At 36.1% G+C, this 21,131-nt stretch overlaps 1 protein-coding gene across 1 annotated transcript in view; it reads right to left on the reverse strand.

Moving 5' to 3' along the window:
- LOC111154503 (hephaestin like 1) overlaps positions 1-21,131 on the reverse strand; it is an 88,757-nt gene that overhangs the window by 8,492 nt on the left and 59,134 nt on the right. The window contains exon 15 of the mRNA XM_022514128.1: positions 17,108-17,214. Within this exon, the coding sequence (XP_022369836.1) occupies positions 17,108-17,214 (107 nt within the window). The remainder of the gene's footprint in view (positions 1-17,107; positions 17,215-21,131) is intronic.

The following is a 21,131-nucleotide window of genomic DNA, read 5'->3' on the forward strand; positions in this document are numbered from 1 at the left end:
ACCTCTTTGAGGGCTGAATTGGTGTCCCTCCCTCATCACTGAGTCACCAGAGCACAGTCCAATGATTAGTACCTAAAAGATGCTCAATAATTATTTGTTGAATAATTGAATGCTTATTTCTATTTTCCTGGTCACTTTCCAAGTGAGACTATATAACTATATACAGGTCTTATATTCCACTTTCTATGGGTAATTAGAAAATGATTTGGGACCATGGATGACTGCCATGTCAAATTGTTCAGCCCCACACTTTCTTTGGGAGGAAAACTCCCACATTTCCAATTGCCTATTTAGATATTCCATCTGGGTGTGCTTCCAGCAACAGTTCAATCCACTGAGCATTTTTAAAGTGGGTTTTATTATTTCCCTCAAAACACTTCCTTCTCCTGAACTCTCTATTTCTGTTGATAGTACTATGCTGTTTCCTGTTGTTTAGGTCAGGAAACGATTTCAGTGTTTAATTTTTTTTTCTCCCTCACTTTGTCCCATCTTGTTTACTGTCAAATCTTACATTTCTTTTCCCTTCACAATACCTCTCCATTCTGTGACTTTTTTCCCATTCCATCCACCATGGTTCTAGTGTTGGATCTTAATCCCTCACCCTGGACTAGAAATTGGGTCCTCTCTGGTCTCTGGCTCACCTCGCATCCAGCCTATCCTTTTGACTACCATCAGGTCAATCTCATCACTCCCATATCTAGCAGTCTTCAGTGTTTTTCCAGTGATATTCCTGCTGGATAAATACAAACTCTCGACAGGTCCTTAAGCTCCTCGTGTGCTCCCCCAGTGGATTTTTCTACCTTAAGTTCCCCCAAACTACTTTCCTTTTGTACCTTAGATGGTGGCCAGTAGGATGCTGAACATTTTCCAAACACACCTTCTATTTTCCTATTTTCAGCTTTACTCATAATGTTCTTTCTTCTTAGACTCTCTTTCTAATGCTCCCTCTATAGCCCTGTATTCCTACTGAACTCACCAGACTCCAAGTTGTATTATAATTATGGGTGTGCACATGCATTATTTTCCCCAAAGATGACAAATTCTTTCAAGACAGGAATATTTGCATCCTTCATAGAACTTGTGATTTGCATATCACAAGTGCTCAATAAATATTTATTGGGAGGCACAAAGGAATAAACAAATGTGGGTTTCCCATAATTCCAATATGTAATTTTATTTTTTCAGGTGCCTTGTATTTCTCTCCTGAACTCTTGCACTGTCCAGTACAACTCAGAGATGTTAATACAGCATCTAAAATATAAGTTTAGATAATCTTTTCTCTTTTTAAAAATAATGGACAATGCTTACATTATATATCAGATATGATTTTAGTTTGGATTTTGATTTATGACATGTAATTAGAGACTAGTTGTTTTATATACACATATCTGACTTGAATTCAGTATTGAATCTTTAATTGCTAAGTAAAGTTAATCTACTTATTATTCAAATAGTTTGCAGTTTCAGTTATGTTTGGAGTGTGCTTTCTTTCCCAAGTCCAATGGCAATGGCAATACCTTTACAAGTGATAGATTTCTCACATCAAAAACCATGATATAAATTACATTAAAATATATTTTTATTTTATGATTATCTATTTACATATCCTCTTTTGCTTCCAGCTACCTTGTAAATTATTTTATTATTATTATTATGTTCAATTAGCCAATATGTAGTAGATCATTAATTTTTGATGTAGTGTAAGTTCTAAATTTGGTAACTGACACACAGGGATTTTATTTGTTGTTGTTTTTTTTAACCCATATTTTAGATCAAGGTTTGGCAAACTTTTTTTGGTAAAGCACCAGATAGTAAATACTTTTTTTACTTTGCTGGCCATACTGTTTCTGTAATAACTACTGTTTACAAAGAGATAATAAACTCCAAATGGAGTCACTTATGCAAAGCTCACATCACCAAACTGAGATTTAATACCTAACTTAATTACCATTTCAACCTCTCCTCAGAGTGGAGTCTTAATCTGGAGTTACCTGGTCATGACCAATGAGGTAATCTGCTTCTTAAACCTCTGCCATCCCCTAAAGGAAGGTGACCTTGCCACAAATAATCCATTTTTCACTAGTAACTTCCTTATCCCATCCCTTTCTGCTTATGAAAGTCTTTCATTCTGTGCAGCTCTTTGGAGCTCTGATCTATCTGCTAGGTGGGATGCTCCTTGATTCATAAGTTATTGAATAAAGCCTGTAAGACTCTAGAGTGTACTCAGTTGAGTTTTGTTTTTTAAGAGAATTGGTAGCAGTGATGGAATCCAAAGAACACTCCTGATGGCTTTCAGGAACAGTGAGAAACAGGCATGATACCTGCAGACCCTCTGAATTCTCTTTCTGACCATTCTGAGGGCTGTGCATAGGTTCTCCTTGGTTCTGAGCTCCACTCTCTTGTGTCAAGCTCCCACTCTAATTAGCTTTCCACAGTTCTCCATTGGACTGGAATCCCCAGCCCTTGGTTCAGTCCCCAAATTCCACATTGGGAACTGCTGGTCGTTACTGGTTGGAGTTGGACTGGATCTAACTTGAAAGCTGGGCTTGGTCCAAAATAGAATTTTGTTTTACTTGTTTTGTGTAGATAAAGGCTATTGCTAATGGAATCTTGGAAGTCAAAAGCTACAAAATTGGTGGGCATGGATTGAGCACTTAAAAGCTGTTAGAGCATCTGCTACTAAACTCTAAGACTCTTGTGGTAGAATAAGTTGGTCACAGAACAGGTTAGATTGACACTCAGTCATTCATAAACCTCAAGAAAATGTCCAAGTAACAAGGCACAGTGTAAAACACCACATAATCCCCAACCCAGTGGCACAGCCCCTGTGGGTATTAGTTTGACTCCAAGAGACCCAAAGGCTTAGCTGAAAAAGAGAGAGAGAGAGAAAGAGAGAGAGAGAGACCCTCAAATTTCAAAGAGTTGAGCATACCACCTTCTGGAACATCTACTTATTTTATGTCTTGAAACTACAGCCACAGAAGCTATAAATACTACTAAAATGGCAAAATCTAACTAAAGACAACCTAGAATTACAATGGCCATCATGGGGAACATTCCAATGAGACAAGATCATTGATTTAAGAAGTACACTTACAAACAAGGGTTTCCAAATCAAGCAGAGAGAATGGGATACCTATTTTAATTGGGATTTAAAAGCTTCCAAAAGGCTTTAAGATTCCAAAATAACTTCATGCAAATTGTCTTTGCAAAAGTCTAATGAAAAATTAAAGATGCAAAAGGTATCTGAAACAATACTTAGGACTTCTTCATTACATGCTCCCTGGAGTCCTTCATCAAAACACTGGCCCAGAAATTGATGTCTCATTTGTAATCAACTGAGACATAAGGAGAAAAACCATCCTCATAGGTTTTGTGCAAATTCTTCAATATCCACTCAAATGCCCCCATATTTACCTACAAAGAAGAGCCCCTCATAATGCCCTCCACCTCCAGAATTGATAAGACCCTGACAGATTTTTTTGTAAACTGTTACATTATTCCCTTAAAAAGCCCAGGGGAAACTAAAATTAAAATGAATGAAAAACCTTGCCAAATCCTAGTAGAGAGTGGAGCCTACAGTGGGGATCCTGAGAAAACTGGCAAAAGTCAGAATAGGGTAAGAGTTCTTACCAAGAGTCAGGTCTCCTGAACATCTGTCTATAGTGTCCAGTTAAGAAAGGAAAATAAAACTTCACTTTGTCCTTTCCTTTCCAAATCCATACCTGTTGGTTATTGATCATTTCTCTCCCAGGGACAACTATTGCCTTCCTGTTTCTTTTATGTCCTAAGATCTTGACTTGGCTTTCTGCCTGCCTGGGACATGCAGGTTGACATTTCTTTCTCTTGCCTATCTTTGCGTGTGACTTTGGATCTTGGGAAATTAGTATCTTTTACCCTCTTCAGGGACTGCTTTTCTATACAAGGAGTATTCAGTACTGCCAGAAATATTTTCCTGGCTGAAAGGTGACAAGATATTTACAAGAATTTTTAAAGTAGTTCTGTGGCAAGAAGTTGACCAGATTGGAAGCTGATAATGAGACCCTGAGAGAATTATTTTTAGATTGCCTGGCAAAAATGAAATGATGTATCCAGAGGGAAAGAAAAACATCTCAAGCATTTGTAGAAAGATTTACTAAAACATTCCAGAGACAAACAGTTCTAAATCCATAGATATCTTTTTATTTTCATCTTAGCTGGAAATCCTCTCCTGAATATTTTTATTTTATTTTATTTTATTTTAAAGATTTTATTCATTTATTTGACAGAGAGAGATCACAAGCAGGCAGAGAGGCAGGCAGAGAGAGAGGAGGAAGCAGGCTCCCCGCTGAGCAGAGAACCCGACGCGGGGCTCGATCCCAGGACCCTGAGATCACGACCCGAGCCGAAGGCAGCTGCCCAACCCACTGAGCCACCCAGGCGCCCCATGACATATATTTTTAAAAAGCCAAATTGAAAATAATGAGGTTAGGTGGGTACATCAGCCCCTTGATATCATTTAGGCTGCAACCCAATTCTTTGAGGAATTAAAGCAATTACCCTTATTTCACAAATCTTGACAAAACCAAAAATGCAGTTCTAGAAACAATTCAAAATCCACCTATTACCAATTTACCAATCCCCCAAACCTCATCTATTTATTACAAAAAGCTTGCAAATACTGTAAAAGTTCTGACCTCAGGAAATAGTTCTGCCAGTTCTTTTGGAAAAACTGGCATTCTTTCCCTGTGCTTGAGACTGGAAATATTCTACCTGGTGTTCTCCAGGAACTCTTATCTAGTCATCTCTTTGAAATACAAACTTCATGGAGATAATTCTTATCAGAGGAAAAACAAGGAGGTGGGGAGTTTCTTTGGAACTTGGGCAAATGAAAAATCGTGTCTTCTCCACAAATAGTAATAAAAAGCTTTGAACATCTTAATAGGTAACCTTAACTTCTTCCATCTATCAGTAACACAATTTAGATCTAACATCTTTTATAACTATTGGATTTTGTATTATTGTGCTTGATTCATGGCAACATTTAAAACAGAATCTATAAGATCTGTTTATATCTCTGTGTGTGTATGTGTGTGTGTGTGTGTGTGTGTGTGTGTGTGCGTGTGTGGTAGATAATATTGCCAAAATGAATTTGTAAAAGAGCTCTATTTAATTGACTTAAAGAAAATTAAATACTTAAATGAATTAAGTATTTATAAAATTCCCAAAAATATGGGGTGCCTGGGTGACTCAGTGGGTTAAAGCCTCTGCCTTTGGCTCAGGTCATGATCCCAGGGTCCTGGGATTGAGCCCTGCATGGGGCTCTCTGCTCAGCAGGGAGCCTGCTTTCTCCTCTCTCTCTGCCTGCCTCTCTGCCTACTAGTGATCTCTGTCTGTCAAATAAATAAATAAACAAAATCTTTTTAAAAAAATAAAATTCTCAAAAATATAATAGAAATTAACCCAAATGCTTTCTGGGTTCATGTGATCTGGGAAAAGTATTCAGTATTAAAGCTAATTAAGTCTGATAGCTTAATTAAAATGTACATGTCTTTAGAATTATTAACATTCAATAATGCAGACCTACAACTTTTATTTTACCTGGGTTTATTAATTAAATAAGTCTACATTACCTCTGTTAAGAATTTTGTTAACAAGAAAAATAATTTGTATGATGAAATTTTCATAAGTAGTCTAAACATGATTGTTAAAAAACAAGTGAATTTAATAGATGTAACTGGAATTAGAGTTTTTGGGTGAACTTTTCTTAATGTTTGAAGTTCTTATTTAAATTCTAGTTAGTTAACTATAGTGTAATATTATTTCGGGAGCAGAATTCAGGGATTCATCACTTATATATAACACCCAGTACTCATCACGACAAGTGCCCTCCTTCATACCCATTACCTATTTGCCCGTTTCCTCTGCTCCCCTCCATCAACTTTCAGTTTGTTCTCTATCGTTAAGAGTCTCTTATGGTTTGCTTCCCTCTCTCTCTCTCCCCCCTTCCCTTATGCTCATCTGTTTTGTTTCTTAAGTTCCACATCTGAGTGAAATCATAGGTATTTGTCTTTCTCTGACTGACTTATTTCCCTTAGCATAATACTCTCTAGCTCCAGCCATGTCATTATAAATGACAAGGTTTCATTCTTTTTGATGGTCAAGTAATATTCCAACACACACACACACACACACACACACACACACACACACACACATCGCATCTTCTTTATCTATTCATTAATCAATGGACATTTGGGCTTTTTCCATAGTTTGGCCATTGTTGATCATGCTCCTATAAACATTGGATGGCATGCACCCCTTTGAATCTGTATTTTTATATCCTTTAGATAAATAGCTAACAGAGCAATTGCTGGATCATAAAGTAGTTCTATTTTTAAGTTTTTGAGGAGCCTCCATACTGTTTTTCAGAATGACTGTACCAGCTTGTATTCCCACCAACAGTGCAAGAGGGTTTCCCTTTTCCGCATCCTTGCCAAAATCTGGGGTTTCCTGTGTTGTTGATTTTAGCCATTCTGACAGGTGAGAGGTGGTATCTCATCCTGGTTTTGATTTGTATTTCCCTGATGATGAGTGATATGGAGTATCTTTCCATGTGTCTGTTGGCCATCTGTATGTCTTCTGTGGAAGAATGTCTGTTCATGTTTTCTGACCATTTCTTAACTGGATTATTTGGTTTTTTTGGGTGTTGGTTTGGGTAAGTTTTTATATATTTCGGATACTAACCCTTTATCAGAGATGTGAATTTGCATTTTCTCCCATTCTGTAGGTTGCCTTTTAGTTCTGTTGTTTCCTTTGCCTTTTTTTAAAACAAAGATTTTATTTATTTATTTAGGATAGTAGGAGGATGGGTAGATGGAGAAAAAGAGAGAGAGAGAGAAAGAATCTCAAGCAGATTCTATACTGAGCATGGAGACTGATAAGGGGACTCCATCTCACAATCCTGAGATCATGACCTGAGCCAAAATCAAGAGTCAGATGTTTAACCAACTAAGCCACCCAGGTACCCCCAAAAGCTTTTTATCTTGATGAAATCCCAGCAATTCATTTTTGCCTTTGTTTCCCTTGCCTCCAGAGACCTGTCTAGTGAGAAGTTGCTACGGATGATGTCAAAGAGGTTGCTGCCTGTGTTCTCTGGGATTTTGATGGTTCCCAGTCTCACATTTAGGTCTTTCATCCATTTTTGAATTTAATTTTGTATATGATGTAAGAAAGTGGTAAGTTTCATTCTTTTGCATGTGGCTGTCCAGTTTTCCCAACACCATTTGTTGAAGAGACTGTCTTTTTTCCACTGGATACTCTTTCCTTTTTTGTCAAAGATTAGTTGACCTTATAGTTCTGGATCCATTTCTGGGTTTTTTATTCTGTTTCATGGATCTATCTGTCTGTTTTTTGTGCCAGTACGATGGTGTCTTGATGACTACAGCTTTGTAATAGTGTCCAAAGTCCAGAATTGTGGTACAAGCAGCTTTTTTTTTTTTTCTTTTTCAAGATTCTTTGGCTACTTAGGGTCTTTTGTGTTTCCATACACATTTTAGGACGGTTTGTTTTAACTCTGTGAAAAATGCTGGTGATATTTAGGTGAACCTTTAAGCAATAGTGGTATTTTATGGTATGTCTACTTAAATAGTCTCCTCACATCTTTTTGATAACTTAAAACTTTAGAGTTTTGCTAAGTGAAATGAAATGATGAATAATAACTTAATATCTAGATCATTTCCAGATAAAATACAGAAATGCTAATTACTGAACATGGGTTTACTTACTTTTTTTGCTTCTTATGAACAAGAAACTTAAGATATTTGGGTTTATTAATAAACAAGTTGTATGCCCCATTGAAAAATTTACTTTGAGGTAGAATATATTTCTATAAATTTTGAAATGCATCTATAAATTTGTCAAACCACAGAATGCTAGTGTAAAAGACAGTTAACAATTGTTTATTTTTTTATTTTCACTAGAAATTATGGTGATTAATGGTTAAAAATTAAATATATTCAAGCTACTAGAAACAATAAGGGAAATGACTCTGTAAGGAAACTAGGCTGTGTGTTTTTGGTAGAAGAAGGTATGAGAAATGGAGATGCATTTTTGTTGAGGGAAAAGAAAGTAATTTTGTCCTAGAATGAGGCTGATTATTTCAGAATAAGGAAGAGGAAAAGCAAAGGACAAAATTTGGATGTAAAAAAGGAAGTTGTAGAAGGTTTGTAGAAGGGAATCTTGGGAAAGAAATTTTTATGTGAGTCATGCTGGCTCAGACTATAATAAATTTAAGTTAAAAAATTTTTAATATCAAAAGTACACAATATATGGATAATGCTGGCCTTGTAGAATGAGTTTGGAAGTTTTCCTTCCTCTTCTATTTTTGGAATAGTTTGAGAAGAATAGATATTAATTCTCATTTAAATGTATCATAGAATTCATGTGTGAAGTAACAGACTTTAGTTTGTTGGGAGTATTTTGATTACAGATTCTCATTACCAGTAATTTGTCTGTTAAAATTTCCTATTTTTCTGATTCAGTTTTGGAAGTTATATGTTTCTAGGAATTTATCCATTTCTTCTAGGTTGTCCAATTTTTACAGTAATTTTTCATAATATTCTCCTATAATCTTTTACATTTCTGTGATGTCAGTTGTTATTTCTCTTTTTTCATTTCTGATTTTATTTGAGTCCTCTCTCTTTTTCTCTTAATGTGTCTGGCTAAAGGTTTATCAATTTTGTCAATCTTTTCAAAGAACCAGCTCCAGGGTTCATTGATCTTTTCTACTTATTTATTTATTTTTTTAGTCTCTAGTTCACTTATTTCTACTCTGATCTATATTATTTCCTTCCTTCTACTAGTGTTGGTCATTGTTCTTTTTCTAGTTCCTTTAGGGGTAAGGCTAAATTATTTGAGATTTTTCTTGCTTCTTGAGGTATTGCTATTATCTTCCCTCTTAAAACTGCTATGGCTGCATCCCAAAGATTTTGGGCCATTGTATCTTCATTTTCATTTGTCTCCATTTATTTTTTGTATTTCCTCTTTGACTTCTTGATTGACTTGTTTATTGTTTGGTATCATATTTTTAGCCTCCATGTAATTGCATTCTTTTCAGGATTTTTTTCTTGTACTTGATTTCTAATTTCATATAGTTGTGGTCAGAAAGGATGCTTGATATGATTTCAATCTTCTTAAATTTATTGAGACATGTTTTGTGTCCTAACATATGATCTGTCCTGGAGAATGTTCCATGTGCACTTGAAAAGAATGTGTGTTCTGCTGTTTGGGTTTGAAATGTTCTGTACATATCTGTTAGTTCTAGCTGGTCTAATGTGTTGTTCAAAGCCACCATTTCCTTGTTTATTTTCTGTCTGGGTGATCTATCCACTGATGTAAGTGGGGTACTAGAGTCCCCTACTCTTATTGTATTATGTCAATTTCTCTTTTTATGTCTGTTGCTTTATTTATTTAGGTACTCTATGTTCAGTGCATAAATATTTACATTATTTTATCCTCTTCTTGGATTGTTCCCTCTATCATTGTGCAATGACCTTTTTTGCCACTTACTACAGTCTTTCTTTTGAAGTCTATATATCTGTCCAAAAAAAAAAAAGCCAAAATATCTGATATAAGTATTGCCTGTCCATTTTTTTTGTTCACTTCTATTTGCTTGGTATGCTTTTCTAGCTCTTTGCTTTCAGTTTCTGTATGTCTTTAGGTGTGAAGTGAATCTCTTGTAAGCAGCATATGGATGGGTCTTTTTTTTTTTAAATCCATTCAGGCATCCTATGTCTTTAATTGGAACATTTATTACATTTATATTTTAAGAAATTATTGATAGGTGTGTACTTATTACCCTTTTGTTAACTGTTTTCTGGCTGTTTTTTAGTTCTTTTGTATTCTTTCTTCTCTTCCTTTCTTCCCTTATAGTTTGATGGCTTTCTTTAGTGTTGTTTGGATTCCTTTCTCTTCATTTTTTAAATCAATTATAGGTTTTTTATTTGTGGTTACCATTACATTTATATATGATATCTTATGTACATAGCAGTTTATGTTGTTGATGGTTGCTTAAATTCAAACATATTCTAAAAGTAACATATTTCTACTGCCTTCCACTTATAATGTATATGATTTCGTATTTTGCATCTTTTTAGTTTGTGTTTCCTTTGGCTGATTTTTGTAGATATAATCAGTTTTGCTACTTCTCTGTTTTAATCTTCACACTGACTTTATAAGTGATTAATCTACTACCTATAATATATGTTTGCTTTTACCTGTGAAAGTCTTTCCTTTCAGAGTTTTCCTCTGGTTATGCTTTTTCTTTTCATTCAAAGAATTTCCTTCAACATTTCTCCTAAAGCTGGTATAATGGTGATAAACTTCTTAACTTTTGTTTGTCAGGGAAACACTTTATCTCTCCTTTTACTGTGAATGATAACTTTTCTGGGTAGTGTATTCTTAGTTGCAGGTTTTTTTCCTTTTAGCACTTTGAATATATCATGCCACTCTCTTCTGGCCTGGGAAGTTTCTGCTGAAAAACCAGGTGAGAGCCTTATGGAATTTCCCTTGTATGTAACTATTTTCTTTTCTCTTGATGCTTTTAAAATCCCCTCTTTATCATTACTTTTGCCATTTTAATTATTATGTGTCTTGCTGTGGACTTCCTTGGGTTAATCTTACTAGAAGCTTCTGTGCTTTTTAGTTCAGGATGTCCGTTTTCTTCCCCAGATTTGGGAAGTTTTCAGCTATTATTTCTTCAATTAAATTTTCAGCTCCCCTTTCTCTTTTTCCTCTGAGATCCTTATAATGTGAGTAGTGTCATTTTTGATGTTGTCATTGGGTTTCCTTAACATATCCTAATTTTTACTATTCTTTTTATTCTTTTTAAAATTTTTCTGCTTAGTTGCTTTCCATTCTCTGTCCTCCAGATCACTGACCCATTCTTCTGCATCCTGTACTCTGTTGTTGATTCCCTGTAGTGTATATATATTTTTTTTAAATTTCAGTTATTGAATTCTTCATTGCTGACTGGTTCCTTTTTGTATTTTCTATCTCTCTGTTGAAGTGTTCATTGAGTTCATCTGCTCTTAAATCCAGTATCTTTATGACCATTAGTTTGAATTCTTTATTAGGCATATTGCTTATCTCATTTCATTTAGCTCTTTTGCTGTGATTGTGTCTTATTCTTTCATTTGGCCCATATTTCTCTGTCTCTTCATTTTGTCTAACACTGTGTTTGTTTCTATGTAGTAGGGAAGCCAACCACATCCCTGCTCTTGAAAGTAGTGGCCTTTGTAGAAGAGGTCCTGTAGCACACCCTGGTCACCAGAACCAGGTGATACAGGGGTGTCTCCTATGTGGGTTGTGTGCCTGTACTGTTGTGGCAGAAATGTGTCTGCCCTCAGAGAAGTAAGCTGTAAGGATCTGCTTTGTCTGCTATGGATGCACAGGGGAGGGTTTGTCCCTGTGCTGTTGAGGTGCCTGCCTGAGGCTGCCATGGGCTCATAAGTGGACAAGATCTGTATGTTATCCTGATGCCAAAACCAGACAAAGACACTATAAAACAAAGCAAAACAAAACAAAAACCTACATCCCAGTATCTCTGATGAACATGGATATAAAAATCCTTAACAGCATGTTAGCAAACAGAATTCAACATTAAAGTTAAAATCATTCCCCACAATCAAGCAGGATTTACTCCAGGAATGCAAGGATGGTTCAATATTTGCAAATCAATCAATGTGATATATCATATTATAAAAGAAATGATAAAAACCATATAATCATCTCAATAGATGCAGAAAAAGCATTTGACAAGATTCAACATTCATTTATGATAAAAACTCTGAACAAAGTTCAGAGTTAGTTCATGAACCTAACATCATGAACAAGACAAAAAAAAATTCATTCTCACCATTTCTACTCAACATAGTACCAGAAGCCCTGGCCATAGCAATGAGATGAGAAGAAGAAATAAAAAGCATCCAAATTGATAAGGAAGAAGTATAATTGTCACTATTTATGGATCACATGATGTTACATATAGGAAACCCTAAAGGCTCCACCAAAGAACTATTAGAACTGATAAATGAATTCAGCAAAGTTGCAGAAAGCAAAGTTAATATACAGAAAACTGGTGCATATCTATACACTAATAATGAAGTAGTAGAAAGAGAAATTAAGAAAATAATCCCATTTACAATTGTACCAAAAAAGAGCAAAATATTTAGGAATAAATTTAACCAAGGATGTGTAAGACCTGTACTCTGAAAACTATAAAGCAATGATGAAGGAAACTAGGGATGACACAACTGGAAAGGTATTCCATGCTCATGGATTAGAAGAATAAATATTGTTAAAATGTCTATACTACCCAAAGCGATCTACAGATTCAACACAATCTCTATCAAAATATTAATAGCATCTTTTACAGAACTAGTACAAATGAACTAAAATCTGTATGTAACCACAAAATACTACAAATCAAAGAAATGTTGAGAAAGAACAAAACTGTAGATATCACAATCCCAGATTTCATGCTATATTACAAAGCTGTAGTAATCAAACTAGTATGATATTGGCACAGAAATAGAGACATAGATCAATAGAACAGAATAGAGAGACTAGAAATAAACTTATGATTATATGATCAATTAATCTATGATAAAAGAGGGAAAGATATACAATGGGGAAAAGACAGTCTCTTCAATAAATGGTGTTGGGAAAACCGAACAGCTACATGCAAAAGAATGAAACATTCTTACTCCACACACAAAAATGAACTGAAATGGATTAAAGACCTAAATGTGAGATGAACCCATAAAAATCCTTAAAGAGAGCACAGGCAGTAAAATCTCTGACATTAGCCATAGCACATTTTTCTAGGTATATCTTTCAGGTAAGAGGAACAAAAGCAAAAAAAAAATTGGAATTACACCAAAATAAAAAGCTTTTGTACAATCAATGAAACCAATAACAAAATGAAAAGGCAACCTACTAAATGGGAGAAGATATTTGCAAATTATCTTTAATAAGGAGTTAATATTAAAAATATATAAGGAACTTAAACAACTCAACACCGAAAAGCAAACAATCAAATTTTAAAATGTGCAGAGGATTTGAGTAGACATTTTTCCAAAGAAGATATACAGATGGACTACAGACACATGAAAGATGTTCAAAATCACTAGTCATCAAGGAAATGCAAATGAAAACAATGACAAGATATCACCTTACAACTGTCAGAAGGGCTAGAATCAAAAAGATAAGAAATAACAAGTGTTGGTGAGGATGTGGAGAAATAGGAACTCTCTTGCACCATTGGTGGGAATGTAAATTGGTGCAGCCACCGTGGAAAACAGTAAGGAGGTTCCTCATAATTAAAACCAGAAATGCCATATGTTCCAGTAATTCCACTACTGGGTATCAAAAAGATATATACACCCCTATGTTTATTGAATCATATTCACAATAGTCAAGATTTGAAAGCAACCCAAGTTCCTATTTATAGATGAATGGATAAAGACGATTTTATACACACACACACACACACACACACACACATAACTAGGCCTGTAAAAAAGATTTGTGAGACCTTGTCATTTATGACAATATGGATGAAACTGGAGGGTAATATGCTAAGAAAAATATGTCAGAGAAATTAAAATATCATATGATTTCACTTCTAGAAAGTAAGAAAAAATATCTAAAAAATAAAACAAATGAACAGAGAAAGAAACAAAGAACAAATAAGCAAATAAACAAAAACTGAGACCCTTAAAAACAAAATAAACTGGTAGTTGTCAGAGAGGCAATGGGGGGGGTTGGGTGAACTAGATGAAGGAGATTATGAGGAACAAAATTCCAGTTATAGAATAAATAAATCTAGGAGATGAAGAATACAGCATAGGAAATGTTACATACATATTATCACAAACATTATTACAATAGTATTGTAATAATGTTGTAGGTGACAGGTGGTGACTAGTACTTATTGTGGTGAGCACTGAGTGATACATAGAATTGTTGAGTCAGTATATTGACCCTATAACTAATAGTTTGTTAATCACGCTTTAAAAAAAATACACTGGTATGAAGTTAGAATTTGGTTTCCTCTCTGTTAAAAAGACAGTTTTCTTGGATGACTGGTTTGCTCTTGATAAACAATAGTAATGGTTGTGTGTGTATGTGTTTTACCTTTGAAGTAATCTGCCTAGAAAACAAAGATTCTGTCTTACCAAAATAATATTCTATATTTAATGTTGTCTTTATCAACATTAAATATGTAAGAGAACTGAGTCTTCTCTACGAAAAGAGCTAAGATTTTCTTAGAACTATTTATCATTCTGTATTTGCCTCGTGCAGACTTATGACTCTGGTTAAATGGAAAACTACTTACTGTTTCACAGCAAACTATGATCCTATTTAGCCAAGTATTTTTTTTAAGATTTTATTTATTTATTTGACAGAGAGAGAGACACCGAGAGAGGAGACACAAGCAGGGGGAGTGGAGGGAGAAGCAGGCTTCCTGTCTAGCAGGGAGCCTGACACGGGGCTCGATCCTGAGAACCTGAGATCATGACCTGAGCCGAGGGCAGACTCTGAACAACGGAGCCACCCAGGAGCCCCTGGCCAAGTATTAACCTTTTGATATTTTTGAGAAACTTTCCCCAAATCAAATTTTAAATGGAGTCTTTTTGGCCATGAACCAACTTTTAAGATATTTTGAGAGGGTCCCTAGAACATTTCAAAAGATTTGTTCTTAGGACACCTGGGTGGCTCAGACAGTTGAGCATCTGACTCTTGGTTGTGGCTCACGTTGTGATCTCAGGGTCATGAGACTGAGCCATGCATCAGGCTCCACACTCAGTGGGGAGTCTGCTTGGGGTTTTCCCTCTGCCCCTCCCCTTTCACCTTCTCTCCCTCTCAAGTAAATAAATAGATCTTAAAAAAAAAAAGATTTCCTCTCTCTCCTTATTAGAAGAGAGATGTTGCACTAATTTGATACATTAAATCACATGGGAAACATTACGAAATAAGAAGTAATGTTAAGCCTTCTTTATATTATATTTGTACAGATACATATTATAAATGTTCTAGAAATTGTGTAAAATTCCTAGAAATTTGATACATCCTAATATCATGTTATCAGTATAATTCCAGTTATTATTTTTATAATGTTGTATGTTACAGAAATAACCAAATTTCCTTGTGAATTCCATGATAATGAACTCTCATTATACCTTTAACCATGGATAATGTTAAAGTCTTTAATTATTCACAGAGAGTTATTATTGTACTCTGATATTTTTGTAAGACTGAGGCTCAAGGGAAGAGCTTATCAAGTGCTCCTGATTACTGAGCTGAAGAAGGCTCTACCTGTCATCTGGTTCTGTACAAACGTTGGAGATTTCCAAATCAAATTGACTAGGAAAAGAAATAGCCTATGTTAAGGTAGACTGTTTCCAACCAAGATACCACATCAAAGCTTCATACTTTAACTAAACATGAAACTCTTCCTTCTTTTTCTTTCCTTTACTCTGGTATTGGTCTGGAAAGATAACACCATCATCTATATCTTCCAGGCCCTTGTTAAGGTGGGGTTAAGGTTTCAGACTGCTGGATTTGTCTTCAAAGACTATGATGCTAAAGACCCTGTGGTCCACCCTCTGACCAGTTTTTCTTTTATTCTTAATTGACCCCCACCACCACTACTTAGGAATCACTTACAAAGTCCAACTTTTATGGTCAGAATATCCATGTTTTGTTTTTCCTTTCTCTAGTTATGACTGTACTTTGTTCAGTTAAACACAAATGCATATACAAATCATAAGACATTTGCCCCCCTACATTCTTCTGATTATCTGAATCAGATCAGCCCCAATCACAAAAAGATCTCACGAGCAGTCCCCATCTTTGCAAGGCCAAAGTTGTCCTGGATCATAGGATAGCCTTTTATTATCTTTTAGCTGAACAAGGAGGTGTTTGTGCTGTGGACACCACCACTTGCACCTGGATAGCATTTCTTGGGAAGTTGAAACTCAGATACACAAAACCACTGAATAAGCCACTTGGCTTTAGAAAGTGACTGCTTCAATCTGGTCTTTCTTTGACTCATTTTATTTTGATTGGTTTGCCTTGGGGATCCTGGCTCCAAAGTGCACACCAGAAAGTGGGGATTGTTCTGCTTATAATCATCACAGTAGTCTCCCTGGTGCACTGTATTCCCTCAAAAACTTGAAATGCACGTTCATAGCTGCTAAATGAGCAAATGGTCTCACTAAGACTGGAACATTGAAAAAAGAATGAAGAGAATGACCAACTTAAGAAATGTAAACCCGAATCTGTGACCTATGAATACCACAGAGATTCAACAAAAAGCATCATGACAGGGGTGCCTGGGTGGCTTAGTGGGTTAAGTCCTCTGCCTTCGGCTCAGGTCACAGTCCCAGGGTCCTGAGATCGAGCCCCACATCGGACTTTCTGCTCAGCAGGGAGCCTGCTTCCTCTTCTCTCTCTGCCTGCCTCTGCCTACTTGTGATCTCTGTCTGTCAAATGAATAAATAAAATCTTAAAAAAAAAAAAAGACAACAGGTACATAATGGAGTCACTTGTGCTAAACCCATATCACCAAACCAAGACTTACTTCCTAGGTTAATTCCAGTTTCAATCTCTCCCAGGAACAGAATCTTAAACTAGTCAATCACTAGCACTAGTGAGGTAATCTGCTTGACAGACCCCTGCTATCCCTTAAAGGAAGGTGACCCTGCCATAAACTATCCACTCTTTGCTAGTAACTTCCTTGTTTTGCCCCCTTCTGCCTATACAAGTCGTTCATTTTGTACAGTTCTTCAGAGATCCTTTCTATCTGTAGAAAGGAAGCTGCCCAAATCATGAATTGTTGAATAAAGCCCGAGACCTCTAAAATCTACTCATTTGAATTTTGTTTTCTTAATACCACTCAACTCAACCATAGACGATGTTAACAAATGTGCATGGCCATAGTTTGAAATTTCTGCTCTCAACCATTACACTCTTCGCATATATTCATCCAAGTTGTGAAAACTTGAATAATTGATTTAAAGCCATATTACTTAAAGCATTTTGGTTTCTTTCTCAGTCTTACCTTCACAAAGTTTACTGTTGAATAGTAAACTGATGGAATACAATTTGGGTCATTTGGTCCTGGACCAGATCTTTTAGGGACATTCCACCTGTACGTGTTTATTTCTCCTGAAGCAAATGAGAAGAAATAGAAAGAATTTATTAGTGTTACCTTTGTTTCAGATGTTTTACCTGAAGAAATAACAAACAGATCTTTATATATTTTGGTTAATGTTTATTGCTAGGGAGAATTACTCATCCATTATAAATGTTCCAATTAAACCTACATCTTGATTTTCTGAATTTGCAAAATGGCAGATTTTTCATTCCAGACTACAAATTTCTTTCTAATTTGACCTTTCTGTTATCAACGGATGTTTACTCAAGACATGAAAACTTATTGTATTCCTCACTGTTTTTTCTCCTCAAATTTCATATCTCCCTCCCAAGAGCTAGGCTTGAGTACACTTGAGTTACTGTGGGACTCAGCCTTGATTTCTGATTGACTCACTAAGAAGCTTTATAAACTCTTACTGCTGAGGTCTCATTGCAAACCAATTAAATTAAAGTATCTGGAGTCTAGGAATAGGGCATCAGTATTTTTTAAAAAAGCTTCTCAGTTGATTCTATTGTGCAGACCCATGATATCTATTTAGAACCGGAGAGAATCAGAGAGACTTAGTTCCAAATCTCAACCCTATCACTTCCTATTTGTCTAACTTTTGACAAACTACTTAACTTCACTGACCTTTAGTCTCCTCACTTGTAAAGGGGATTAGTCATCCCACTTTTCAGATTGCTGTTAAGATTAAATAAAATAAAATACCTAGGTTAGTGCCTCACATTGAAGGCAGTTAATAAATGTTCATTCATACGTATGCTACAACAAATGAATGCCAGGCACCACATCTATGCATCCCCTGTGGCTGACCCAGAGCCTTGCAGAGGAGTCACAAATAAACTCACATACATTAGCAAGATAATCACATTGTAAAAGTCTCAAATGAAAGCCACATTTAAAGTGCTATCTCCTTGTGGTGTGTACACACACACACACACACACACACACACACACACACACACTGGAATACTATGCAGCCATCAAAAGAATGAAATCTTGCCATTTGCAACAACATGGATGGAGCTAGAGGGTATTATGCTGACTGAAATAAGTCAGTCAGAGAAAGACAATTATCATATGATCTCCCTGATATGAGGAATTTGAGAGGCAGACTGGGGCATTTGTGGGATAGGGAAGGGAAAAATGAAACAAGATGAGATCAAGAGGGAGACAAACCATAAGAGACTCTTTTTTTTAAAAAATATTTTATTTATTTGACAGATAGAGATCACAAGTAAGCAGAGAGGCAGGCAGAGGAGGGGGGGAAGCAGGCTCCCTGCTGAGCAGTAAGCCCGATGCGTGGCTCGATGCGGGGCTCGATCCCAGGGCCCTGAGATCATGACCTGAGCCGAAGGGAGAGGCTTAACCCACTGAGCCACCCAGGTGCCCCCATAAGAGACTCTTAATCTCACAAAACAAACTGAGGGTTGCTTGGGGGAGGGAGTTATGGAAAGGATGGTGGGGTTATGGACATTGCGGAGGGTATGTCTTATGGTGAGTGCTGTGTCGTGTGTAAACCTGACAATTCACAGACCTGTACCCCTGGGGCAAATAATACATTATATGTTAATAAAAATAATTAATAAAAAAAATAAATTAAAATTGCTATCTCTTTTTGAACTGTCTAAGTCCCATCCCTTCCCATCTGGACATACAGCCTATAGCTGAGTGCAAGCCACAAGGCAAAATAAAAATGATGCTTGTATATCACTCTTCCATATTTGCTGATCCACCGGTAGGTTAGCAATATAACCTTGGGTCTAGTTTCCATTACCTTTCATAATAGCCCCTCTGCCTTGTTAATTGCAAGAAAAACCACTGATATTTAGCGTCCTCAATGCGAGTGGCTAAGGGGAGGTATTATTATGGTTGGAATGATCCATTATTCACCCCACTGGGGAGCACAGTTCTAAACAAAAGAAGATGTTCAGGACATGCATGTTGAGTGGCGCATGAAAAAGAAGGAAAAGGAGAAGAAGAAATTTGAGAGGGATTGCTTTGCTTATCTCATGCATGCCTGAATTAACCATTCTCCAACATGTCTGGGTTTTGTGCAAGAAATTAATTTCTTCCTCCTACCCTGCCCCCAACCCCCATCTCTGGGCTCTCCTGAGTCTTTCAACCTTGTCAGACAGAGACCCTTGTGGGGATTCTCTCCCTCCAAGTACCAGTGAGAAAAAGCCTCCTTTGCTATGTTCTAATCATTCTTCCCTCTACCCCCATAACCCCATTAAGGACACTTAGAAGGCCAGTCAGCACAGAAGAACTATGTCCCTTGCCAGTTCTCACCATCAGGGCATAGCAGCCTGTGAGGGCTCACCCCAGCTGACCCACAGCCCTGTCGGAGCCCTTCCCCAGGCCTGACTGGCACCTTCTTCCTCCCTCCTGAGTTACTTTTTGCCATCAAATAACTTTAGCTGCTTTTTTGACCCAACTAAAACCAGTTCCTTCTTCATAAAAGTGAGACATCCAATACAGAAAATGTAGAAAGTACAAACAAGGTGAAGATGTAGAAAGGAGCATCACCCTATTACTTAAAATACTATCTCATAGATGCAATCATTATGAACATTTTGGTTTATTTCATTTTTAACCTTTGTTCTATACCTGTATTTTGCTTAACATGATACCGCAAGTTTTTCCCATGTCATTAAAACCTTCTTAAACATCATTTAATGGCTGTGTAATAGTTCATCAGAAGGATAGTCCAAAATGTGTTTGAGTATCTCCCTATAGACAGACATTAGAATGTTCATGAGAGATTTCTTGAAGCAGCAAAAGACAGATTTCTGAATTGGGGGAAGTGTGGGGTGTGGAGCGGCAAGAGAGGATGGAATTGTGGCCAGTGAAGATTTCTTTTCCTCAACCCCATCCTTGTAGGAATATCTAGCTAATTTTTTCTCATGATGCATTAGATTGTTTTCTTTTCTTCCTTCTATGCATCTTTAACATTTTACAGGTTTATATGACCTTTATTGCAATTACTATAGTATTTAGTATTGTATATATGTATGTATATATACATATATATATATATGAGAAGTAAAATCAAATATAATTACCCTCTAATTATTGTTATGATTGCTCTCAATTTCATAACTGAAGGTCACAGAGGATCTTGACATTTACTACAACCACATTTCAACTGTGTAAATGTTACAGGACGCTCTTTAAAGTATGAGACCTTCTCTCCCTTCAGTATATATTTTAAAACTCAGGTAGAGTTCCACCTCTTCTAGAAAGCTTTCCCTAAATACTACTTTACTTGCTCTGAATCAATCAATCAATCAATCAATCTTTATGGATTTTCCTTTTCTGAAACTTTTGTAAGCATTCCCAGATACATTCTTGAAACTCTTCACCACTTAGAATTTCATTAGGCATAATCTGCATTACTACTGAAATGATTTATCTTGTCTTCTTTTCTTCCGAATTGATTTTAAGCAACTCAAAAGAAACATATGGCTAAGAGCAGAGGTTCTAAGTCCAACAAACTGAGGTTTCACTGTTACTAATGTATGACCCAGTCAAGTTCTTTACCCCTCTGTTCTTCAGTCATCTGTTAAATGGACATAACAATATCATATTTCCCTCAATTGTAGGATGTGCATTTTTTACATTTTAACTTAACTCAAATCAAGATGCATCTTTCAATCAGCGGCATGCTAAAGTCTAATTGGCCATGTGTTCTTTTTTTTTTTTTTTTTTTTTTTTTTAGTAACAGATAAGAATAATGATGGATATTCTAATCAATGGTATCAGAGTCAATGACATATGTTAGTGTCTACCTTGTTGGGCTATTGTAAGGAAAATGAAATTTGTTTTGTTTTTTAAAAAATATAAAGCATAGCACCTGTCAAAAGATGACATTCAATATGTATCAGCTATTATTATGTCTTAACGCATTTAGGTCCCTAATGGATGC

The sequence above is a fragment of the Enhydra lutris genome, unplaced genomic scaffold (genome assembly GCF_002288905.1).
Source record: "Enhydra lutris kenyoni isolate GAN:26980312 unplaced genomic scaffold, ASM228890v2 scaffoldscaffold37, whole genome shotgun sequence".
Taxonomy (NCBI): domain Eukaryota; kingdom Metazoa; phylum Chordata; class Mammalia; order Carnivora; family Mustelidae; genus Enhydra; species Enhydra lutris.